Source organism: Hibiscus syriacus, unplaced genomic scaffold (genome assembly GCF_006381635.1).
Source record: "Hibiscus syriacus cultivar Baekdansim isolate YM2019G1 unplaced genomic scaffold, ASM638163v2 tig00110656_pilon, whole genome shotgun sequence".
NCBI lineage: Eukaryota > Viridiplantae > Streptophyta > Magnoliopsida > Malvales > Malvaceae > Hibiscus > Hibiscus syriacus.
Genome location: NW_024062816.1, coordinates 973,108 through 984,180, shown reverse-complemented (window position 1 = coordinate 984,180; position 11,073 = coordinate 973,108). Strand labels below are relative to the sequence as shown.

The window sequence follows — 11,073 nt, the reverse complement described above, 5'->3', positions numbered from 1 at the left end:
TATGTTTATCTAAGTCTACTTATTAAGTCTAAGATGCAAGACTTAGGATTCTTTAGAAATTCCACCATTCATTTCCATAGTTGCTTGCGAGGTTTTATTAAGTCTACTTATTTATTTCTGAACTCTTAGCTCATTTTGCATTGATGTTTTTAGTTGTTTACATTTTAAATACATCTTTAGTTGTCACGAAAATTCCATTTTGCTACACTGCCACATCGCCATCATATTTCCATAATTCCATTAAACCTACATCCACACATTCCATTTTGTCACAACATTCTCATTTGTGCATACCACCGCACTTACTATATTTAGGTAGTTTAATATTCGTGCTTTAACTTAACTTGCAGTTTCCTCCAATCCTCATGGGAACGATACTTACTCACTCTTTATTACTTGTGCGACTGTGTATACTTGCACATAATTTGCGTCCAATTTATAGCACTCACAACATGCAAAAAAAACTCTACCCAATTCTCCTTTTCCTTTTATTTTTTAAACTTTAAATATTGATGAATGTATGCGCTACATTGAACACAAGGTAAACTTTAAAGTTCAAATTGTAAAGCCTAAGGATCTTATGGATTAGTGGCATAATTTCACCATTTTATTGGCTTGCAAAATAGAAGTGTAAAAATAAACGAACAGACTTGTTCGCGAGCACTAAACAAAAGAACATGCTATTAAAAATTTAAACAAACACAAATCGAATATTAAGACTTTCGAAAATAAACAATAAACCGGAACACAACCTTATTCATTCAAATCCAATCATTTACAGCCCTACTGTTAAATAGGAAGACGATCGCTCAAAACTTTTGAGTATTCTGATATACCAGTGTTTTGCAGGCTGGTTATATGCACATTGTCTGTGCCCATGTTTATGGCAATCAAAACTATGTTTATGATAATTAAAACTATGGTATTTATTTCTTGTATTCAGGTAATAATCTGGTTGATTCATGACTCGAGTTCTTTTGTTTTTGTTTTTGAAACATAAACAGGTGCTGTGATCACACAACCGAAAATTTCGCGAAAGCATTTGTCCGAACTCTGGAAGACCTCTGATTCGATTATATCGATCTATATCTTGTTGGTCTTTGTGGTCTAAATTCTAATAGGAAGGTGTCAAGTTACCTCTGAAAGTAGTTCATATTGCCATTATGAATATGCATTTGTATTGCAATCCTAATGCAAATGTGACCTATATATTATGGAAGATACATTCGTGGTTTCGTACAAGCCACGATGATAGGATGGGACCCTGAAAACATGGCTCCCTTGTGTCTTCCGGAGACATGGACAGCAATGGGGGACGTGTGCATCTGGTAAGGCTCAGGCCATGCGGTGTCAGCAATTTCTCAAGCAAGAAACTGCAGGATCTGCTCGAGAATGCCAAAGTTCCAACTGTTGCTTCTCAGGTGGAATCCCACCCTGCTTGACAGCAGCCTGGGTTACACGATTTGTGCAAGTCCACCGGCGTTCATCTAACAGTGTGATTGCGTAAGCCGTTTAGTTTTTAAGCTTAATAATTGCAGAGAAACCAAACAAGTCTCCAGCACAAAATGCTTTGCGGTGGGGTCTTCAGAGCAGTCACAGCGTACTTCTGAAGAGTGTGAATGAGTCTCGGATCAAGGAGAATTTAAGCTTGTTCGATCGGTGCATACCACCTGAGTTGTTCTTGAAAATCTCAGGCATCCACCAGGTAAATATTATTTTTCTCAATGGCTCATCACAGGACACACATGCATGGATACTAACAAAGAGTTTCAATTTCCTGCTACTAATGAACCATCTATGATTTCTATGCAGCAACGGCTCATCCGAGGCTACTTTGCTATACATAAAACATTACAAGAGAGCACTGAAGAACTATGGGATGGCGAAATATGAGATGATGTCAGATTCTATTATCTTTTTCACCTTCATAGCTAGCCAACAATCCTTGAAGTTGAATTCTAAAATTCTTATCCATTAATTCTGATAAAATATGATAACAAGTGTGAAAGCAACTTAAAGTAACTATAGAGTAATGCCATAGCAGTTCCCTAAGCAGATGACTATATTACAAGAGAGAAACTAATAGTAAGCATGAAAAAGAAGAAAGAAACATCTCCTTGCATCTCTTGGAACAGGCTGTAATCGAGTTTACAGAGCAAGATTCCGATGGCTGTAAACAACCCCTTTGTCACCATCCACCACCTGGCCACTGCCCCTCAATAGCCTGCAATTTTAACCAGACAGGTAGGTAGATAGAAAGCAAATATTCAGTCCATATTGATGTAAGCAAATTGTGGTAATAGTAGTTATTGAAAGAAACTCGGGTACCATCGAGTAGTTAACAATCCTTCAACTCCGACTGGTCCTCGGGCATGGATCCTGCTAGTACTTATTCCAACCTGTTAAAATCCATGCATTAAATGAAAACAGTTCAGAAAATCGGCTGTGATGTTCAACAACAGCAAATTGGAATTTAGGCATACCTCAGCACCGAGTCCAAATCGAGCTCCATCACAAAATCGAGTGCTTGCATTATGAAAAACAGCAGCACTGTTACAAAAAAGCATAGTCGAATAGCAATGTCGTCAACATCATCCCAGCAAAGAGGAAGAAAACAGTTACCACGTTAAAGCTTGCAATGCACGAATAACTAAGCATACCTGTCAACTCCATTTAAGAAAATTTCAGCAACTTCATGATTTTCCGTGACGATACAGTCAGTGTGAGAACTGCAGAGAAAACAAGGTACTTAGAATCTACAGGAAGGCAGCTTAACTATTCCCAGGAATAAACAAAGAAATTGAAAACAAATGAACTAAGAGTTTCAAGGGACGCGACATGCCTTCCATGTTGATGTATATGGTCAATGGCAGCCTGCACATCGTCCACAATTTCGACTGTGCAAGCCATTGAATTGTACTCATGATGAAATGAATGTGCCTCTGGAATATTCAACAAGGAACTCGCTCTTGGTCCACCATAAAGGATCACCCCTGCAGCAGATAATCCCGTCAGTAGTTAATATATCTCTAAAGTCATATAATCCTTTGGGAACTACTGTAACTTTAGCAACATGCAACAAAACTCAACAAAATGAAGAAAACAAAGATAGGGTGGGCATTCAGAACACTGAACTTAGCAGCCTCAAAACAGAACCTTATCCGCATACACAAATATGTCCAAACCTCAATGATTCAACGGAAATTTCTTTACTTCCATTCCAGGCACGCATAATCTCGCTAAGCCAAGTGGCCATGCATTAAATTGGTTAAAAGTTTAGACCACTTGGTGATTATGAAAAATCCATATCCTCATGATACATGCTGTCAAAAAGCGTCGATTAAAATTGATATATATGTCCATATATGTGCAATTTTGCCAAGGCACCACCAGTCTAAAATTAATTAATGTTGCTTGGTATTAGACAAGATCCTGTATTCGAAATTTTATTGCTAGGAAAAGTTACCTAAGCAGAAAGAGATATTTGGAAAACCTTTCAACTAGGTTTCCCATTAAGGTTCACGGCATGATCATGCAAGAACAGAGCTATGAAAACGCCAAATTGATTGAATCCAACATATTTTAAAACTGTAAGTGATCTATAATTTGATAAGTACTAGGTTGGTAGAAAATCACTCGTATAAGCATACCTTCATTTTGGAGTCCCATAATAATCTCATTGAGCAAACCAGTACTAGACAGATCCTTGTGTACAAGAAGTGTTTCCTGTAGACAACATGGTTAAGAACTTAAAAACAAACAGTAAACAGTAAGAAATTTGTAAAGGATGAATTAGATTATGGAACAGACTGCATTTGTAAGAAATACGTAGTTCAATTTTACTTGATGGAAACAAGAAATTGATTAAAACGAAATTACCATAGCGTTGCATGCTGCAGGATAATCTGTCTTAGCATCCAGAACAATGCGCTTTGCCATATCTGCCTTAGCTGATTTGTCAACATAAACATGACAAATTCCATCTGTAAAGAAATTTTTAAAAAAATGGAAGTTCAATCCAAGCTCTACTTGACAAATTCCATCTGTACAGCATCAAAGAGCCACAATAATTTTCTTACCAGCATGACCAAGAACAGGAATTTTTGTTGATTCCTTAATTTGAGAAACCAGCTTGTTGCTGCCTCTGGGGATCACAAGATCTATCACATCATCAAGCTGTGCAAGAGTAGAATAACTTAAAAACCATCACATAACAAAAAACTGTCATTAACTCGGAATCCTGCAACTCACCTTTAGTAAATCAGGAATATCCTCTCTTGAAGCCACAAGTCCAATGAGTTTGTCTCCAATGTTTTTTGGAATGGCTGAAGTAATGACCTGAACACAGGAAAAAGATTAGTGAAGAGAAAGAAAAGCAACAAGGCTTATGCTCCAGTACAAGGAACCTGGGGGATCGAACCTTGTGCAAGATTGCATTTGATCGCTTAGCTTCTTTGCCACCTTTCAGCAGTAGGCCATTCCCACTTCGAATGGCTAGTGAAGCAATCTATCAAATCATAAAGGGAATGAAAAGGTAGGTAACATAATCAAGAAACTATCATAAATCCAAAGATAGAGCTTAAGATGAAAATGGAAGAAAAGAAATGCAGCATAAAAATTAATATTTCAAACCTTGAGGACACAACAATCAAAGGAGTATGAAGTAATCACATAAACCAGTGCTTAACATCAATATCTCATGTTCCGTTTAGAAACAGAAAAGCAATATATTACATTATATAGTATGGACAAGAAGGAATCTGATTCCACAGAATGCAGATATTGACAAAAAGTCAAAATGGTAGATCATTGTCCCCGAAATAGTCCAGAAATAATGAAGGTCAACTGCGTTGAACAAGACATTTTCTTCATGGACCTAGGATCATGTTGGATTTATATTAACACAATCAACCACCAAAATCCTTCGGCAAATTATCCCTTAAGGCAAGTAGAAACTGATTCCCCAACCCAAGCTCACAAGCAAACATGAATTCACATGAAAGTGTAATCCTTAAAACAGCCCTATAACCTAAACGACTAGGTTTATCTAACCAAAAGTTCTTTTCTATTACCTGAACAAGAGCATCAGGTCGAGACTCAAATACAATCAGCAGGACACCTAGAGGACTAGATGTTTTCTCCAAGATGAGTCCATCTGCAAGCTGGGGCAAAGGCAGTCAAAGTAAGGGCCAAAATAAGTGATGAAAAAAGTAAAATGACATAATCTTAGATATTTTTAGGATTTCCTAACCTCGGTTTTCTTTAAAACTTGACCAATGGGGTCTTCCATCTCAGCAAGCACACGAATAGATTTTGCAAGACTAGCTATCTGTAAAAAAGTAATCTACATGAAACCTGGGAAATGTGCTGGTGCAAAAGATCTTATGGAACAGGCTTGGGTATCAAACAACAGATATCAGATTAGATTTGTTTTCAATCGCAAAAATACAGGAATAAAAAAATGCTTGCCTTCCCAGGCTTCAGGGCCAAACGAGCTACTAATGACTTCCCATATCCAGCATCTTGTGCAGCAGCAACATCTGCTTCATTTTCAACCTTAATCAAGCTTTCATTGGCCTCAAGGGCATCAACTACGTCCAGTAAAATTTTCCTCCTATCATCAGAGTGCATTGCCTGCAATTAAGACCGTTTTGAAAAACATTCAAACTTCTTCAGCTAAAGAACATGTAGCCTAAAAGAGAGACATTTTAGCAATACAAGATGAAATGATGCTTCTCACCTGAAGCCTTCTGGAACATTCCCGTGCTGCAACTGCCATCTCACGTGCACCAACTTCTTTAACAGAAGTCCATAAGTGTGCATCTTGATGAAATAGGGTACCGATTCGTTTTCCTTGAAGCACCTTTATAATGCTGTCAGTGCCATAGCCACTTCAAAACACAAGTAAAGCAAAATAAGAAGCGAGAATGACAATAAATTCAAGCTAAACAAGGAAACACATACTTCTTACAAATGCTAAAAATAATAAAGTATAAAATTAAAAATTATTAAGACACCCATCCATTGATAACAATAAATCACCAATGTAACTAAAAAATGAAGGGGAAAATTAGAAATCTAATGAATTGACTAGGATGCAGAGGAGTGGCTAATGATTCTTTGAAACAGGGTTTTGCTAACCCAGCATGAGGACTTTGGACTTCTTTATTAACCTTTGAAAACACAGTCGCAAGAATAAATTGTCAAGAATCAAAGAAGCTGATTGAACCATCTAGATTACCAATGGCATGGTTATCTGTTACTACGTTTCCAGAGTTGGATCCAGGCCATACCTAGTAATAACAACAGGGATACCAGCATAGGCTGCACAGACAGCAGCATTAACCTTTGCAGTCATACCCCCTCTACCAAGCCTGGACTTGTCTCCAAATGTTATTTCTCCTTGATGTTTTTCTTTTATATACGTATGGATCAGCTTTGAGTTCGGATCACTTGGTGGTCCACTATAAAGACCCTCCACATCACTCAACAAAACAAGGAGGTCAGCTTGTAGTTCCAGAGCCAAGAGACCTGCAAGGCTGTCATTATCCCAGAATATACCAGAAGAATCCTGAAGAAAACAATTCCAATAAATCTGTCAGAAACAAAATAAGCATCTTGAAATGAGGAATTGGGCAAACAGAAAAAGCATCTCTTCTTTCCACTTCAGACAAACAAAGGAAGAAACTTGAAATGTTAGGCATTACTACAAAGGACCACAGGAAAAGATTTTGCATTGCCCTGTTAATAATTTAATCCCATTGCGACTCATGGAAATGCGTTGAAAGCCCTCTAATTCTATATCATTCTAGCTACTTAGTTTCAAATTACTGTTTATATTACAAGGTGGACAGTGAATTGATAGATAAGGGAAACCTACCGAACAGCTACATCTCCTCTGGAACCCAAGGCTGAAAGACTATTAGCACACGCACATAGCAACAAGACAATGAGCAATAAGAGAGAAATCAAATTTAGAGGAAAGAAATTACATACCTCATAAGGTGCTCTTCGAGTGCTGACAGCATCATTCTCGTTGAAAATAGGAATAACTTTCAAAGCTAATAAGGATTTCACTGTTTCAGAGAGTTGCTTTCTGAAACTTCCATTCCTAAAATCATTATCAGTCACAAGATGTTGTGAAGAAGACACATCAAGCTGCACAAAGATAAGAGTTCCATATTAAAGCAAGTAAAAAAGCAATAATAAGAAGAAACCTAATGCTTATTATAAGCAAGGTTAGAAATATTATTCTTTTCCACCTGGCTAAATAAGGTGTCATAAAGAGCCATTAAACTACTCTGCCCAACAGCGGCACAAGCCTTCCCATCAAGTTCATATTGTGGGTTTTGAAGATCAGCCAAACTACGGAACAAAAATGAAATCATTCCATTCAAATTTTCTCAAAAATGCAGTAACCGTTTATGGAACCCAAAAAACATAGAGTAATATTTAACTACCTGCTATTAACCAATTTTCTATATCTAAGCCTTTGACGACCAAGACCAACAGCACCTGAAGTGACCAAAACAATCTCGTACCCTTGAGAGTTTAGTTCCTTAAGCTGCAAGCAACCAATTCAATGAAAAAAAAAGTTAATCATTTTGATGATAAAAAATCCCCTTTAGTATAGATATGCTGCAACAATGAGTCATAAAAATCGCATATTCCCATCGAGCCCTTCTCTTCTTTCAATATTTACCTGCTCGCATAAAGCACCAAGCCTCCCCACTGCTAATCTTCCATCAGCTCGGGTCACAACAGCAGTTCCCACCTGTTTTAATCAAAACCCATAAACCAAAAAATCAATCCTTTATTAACTAAAACATTAAATCAAAGCCACATTATCCAAAAAAGGAAAAGAAAGAAGAAGCAATAAAGAATCAAAGGGTTTGGTTAATTGATGAAAGAGGGATGGAAACCTTGACAATGAGACGCTTGACATTTGTCATAAAAGAACGGGTAGGATCCATGGAGTTAAATCGATCTACTTAAAGCTTTCAACTTTTGTTCCCCTTTTTCTTTTGTAGAGTTTCAGAAGATGTGAAGAAGATGAAATGAAGTGGTAGCGGTTTGCCACGTCCAAGTAGTTTCAATAAATACTAAAAAGTGTTCCCAGGTCCGAACAAATAGGAACCAAAATATTTTCTTGAAAAAATAAAATTTGTTTTTTTAAGAAGTTATACATTTAGTACCTTAATTATATTTTTTTTACCGTTTTGGTCAATCAATTATTTATTTCAAAAATTATATCTAATATTTATTTTTGATTTATTTTAGTCATTTACTGTTAAAACATTAAGGATGATACTAATGTATCACCATAAGATACTATTACATCATCTTTAAAAGTAAAAAAAAATTACATTAGCAGTGTTATTAATTTTAGTAGATGATCAAAAACTAAAACGTAACGTTAAGTATTATTTTGAAAAAAAATAATTAGATGACTAAAACATAACAAAAATAGTAGTTAGAATACTAAAGGTGTAATCTACCCTTCTTTTTGCTCTTGTAGACTTGTAGTTGTCATAATCTGGTATGATCGGTAGAGAATCGCGGCTGAAGTTGCCACATGGGATGGCCCTCACCCTAATGCAGTAATACTTTGGTTGAAACAAAGGATTTACCCTAATTTATCATTCTTATATGATTTTTTTTACTTATTTTATTTAAAGATTGTATAAAAATATAAATATATATATATATATATATATTTTTAAATAATATTAATAATTATCATCTCAATCAAGTATATTTTAATTTATTTTTAACTGAACTTTTACTCTTTATGAATATTTAATCATATACTCTTAAACAACAATTTTCACTTGTTGTATTTAAAAAAGCATATACATAAATAAACTTCGGCCCGAAGTTGTTGCAGCCAACAATGATTCGTGTGCTGTCTTGTGCCACATAACATAAGTCAATACTCAACAAAAAAATCTATAAAAATTTTCATCATGTGAATTCACGTGTAAACTTCACACGTTCATTACTTTGATTTGAGTCCGACTCAGTGAGTCGGAACTTTTCAAAAGATAAATTAGAATACTATTTCAAAACAAAGATCAGAACTAAAAGATACTAACAAGAAATGAAATGAAAATTCAATCGATAACGCGAATAAGTACACAATTTGAATGCATCACTTAATCATGATCCATCCATCACTCTGTATTTCAATTTCAGATCAAAAAAATCAAAACCGGAAAATCAGATGGGAAAGTTTTGTAGTAGCTTTTATCTAACCTTAACGAACACACGCTTCACGGTTTTCATGAAACCTCGCTCGAATTCCATGCCGTTCTCGGAGAAAGGACTCGTCCACATTTTCTCTAGAAAAATCAATTCACCAAATCTCAAATGCGGATCTCTTTTTCTTTTCTGAGTTTGATTTTTGAGGCGACTCGAAGACGATGGTATGATTGTTTTCACAAAATGAGGTGGGTATTTATACTCTCCAATCATTAGGGGAAGGGAACATCGTGGTCGAGTGAACGCCCGCCACGCACCCCAATCAAACAGCCTCCAATCGTATACGACAAAACATTGTTGCCAGCAAATTCAACGAACCCCACTTTTAAAAATATAGCCCCGAAAGACGTGAGAAATTTGAATTTCCCGGCTGCCTTGGGTGGAAGGCTTCGTTCTTCTACTTCGCAGTGTGTAAATACACGCCACCATTATTCAGAATACGACCCTTCCAGACCAAAAACCATGCAATGGCAAACGAGTTCCGCCTGGGAACAATCTTTTTCGTCGGTGAATTAAAAAGTCGTGGCAGATCTTGATTCACATGGCGTGTTTGGATCCTGATGTTGGTAAAGAAAGCGACGAATTCACCATTTGATTCCTCCTCAATATGTGCTTACGAAAGCGTATTTTTTAATAAGTTAGGGAGGGGGTGAGTCGACATGAATTTTCATTATAAAATTGCTTTGAATAATGGAAAAGGACAAACTTGGTATTTGTGTGTCGAAAGGCAACTCTTTGGGTATTTTGAGCTAATATATATATATTTTTTTGTTATTCTCTCGATTCTAAGATTTTGTTTTGACTAATTCAGATCGATCCGCGTTGTACATCTAATTTTAATGGATGAGTCTTTTAGTAGGGATTTTCTGTATACACAAAAACTCGAACCTAAGATCTTATTTAAATAGAATCAAACTGCTTACTACTTGAACCAATCCGGGTTGGTAAGAATTAATCATTGATCTCCCTTGTGCAACCTTTTGTATTTAATTAATATTTGATTGAAGGTGTTTGATTCCATTACGTTGTTGATTCCCGATTGTCCGAAGAGTTGAGTAATATAATAGTGATTACCTGTTGCTAATAATTGTATAATTGGTTGTACTGGGTACATGTTAGTGTATAAATTTATATAGGGTGTATATGCAATACCATTCATAAATTTATATGGTTTTATTTTAGGCTTTGAAGTGAAAATAACTATTTAAACTATTTTTTTCTTTTTAGTATCTAACTTATTTTTTTGGACTTAAATTATTATATTTAATTATTTTAAGTCTTAATATTTTTTCAGTATGAAATTATTTTTCGATCAATAAGATATTGACATGTCACAAAAAATTATGTACTTGTTTGGATCAAAAATATATTTTAGGGGCTTAAAGAAAAATGGATATATAGTTTAGAGACTTATTTTGACCACAAAATAGTTGAGGTAATTAAAACGGTTACATATAATAGTTTAAGAACTTATTTTGACTAAAGGATAGTTTAGGTATTTAGAGAAAAAAAGGGTATAGTTTAAGTAATTTTTTAAATTTAAGCCTTTATTTTAAAACTTACTCATTTGATCAATCACCAATTTGATGAGTGATTGATAGTTGACTCAATTAAATTTGTTTGATCACATTAAACAATCGAACAGGTCAAACAGCTATCAAATTAGGATAACAAACTCTACGATGATCCAGATTAGTCTATTGAGAAATGTCACTCTCTCTCTCTCTTGACAACCTATTAGACACAATCATGTGATTAATGGGATACAATATATAAGAAATTTCTGTCTTTTTTTTAGGAGAGATGATCAAG

General features: G+C 35.5%; 1 protein-coding gene across 2 annotated transcripts; it reads right to left on the bottom strand.

The window, feature by feature from the left end:
* Positions 1-1,953: 1,953 nt before the first annotated feature.
* LOC120137376 (delta-1-pyrroline-5-carboxylate synthase-like) lies at positions 1,954-9,373 on the bottom strand. Of its 2 annotated transcripts, XM_039153136.1 has the most exons (21): positions 9,256-9,373; positions 7,703-7,774; positions 7,461-7,564; positions 7,263-7,365; positions 6,997-7,158; positions 6,881-6,898; positions 6,294-6,571; positions 5,741-5,891; positions 5,470-5,634; positions 5,252-5,329; positions 5,073-5,162; positions 4,421-4,507; positions 4,252-4,338; positions 4,080-4,176; positions 3,880-3,983; positions 3,651-3,726; positions 2,843-2,993; positions 2,661-2,729; positions 2,484-2,550; positions 2,329-2,399; positions 1,954-2,224 (listed from the first exon to the last, which is right to left on the bottom strand). In XM_039153136.1, exons 1-21 carry the CDS (start codon positions 9,334-9,336, stop codon positions 2,149-2,151), a joined length of 2,187 nt encoding a protein of 728 aa, XP_039009067.1. In that variant the 5' UTR covers positions 9,337-9,373; the 3' UTR covers positions 1,954-2,148. The 2 variants fall into 2 exon arrangements, with proteins under 2 accessions (XP_039009067.1, XP_039009068.1); XM_039153137.1 differs by lacking the exon at positions 6,881-6,898 and having other exon boundaries at positions 9,256-9,372.
* Positions 9,374-11,073: the final 1,700 nt, after the last annotated feature.

Excerpts from the sequence above, each read along its gene's own strand:
- LOC120137376 (XM_039153136.1), bottom strand. The coding sequence starts at position 9,336 with ATGTGGACGAGTCCTTTCTCCGAGAACGGCATGGAATTCGAGCGAGGT. Across the intron at positions 4,508-5,072 it reads GACCTGATGCTCTTGTTCAG|ATTGCTTCACTAGCCATTCG; the intron begins GTAATAGAAAAG and ends ATGATTTGATAG. Across the intron at positions 4,339-4,420 it reads CAAATGCAATCTTGCACAAG|GTCATTACTTCAGCCATTCC; the intron begins GTTCGATCCCCC and ends TCCTGTGTTCAG.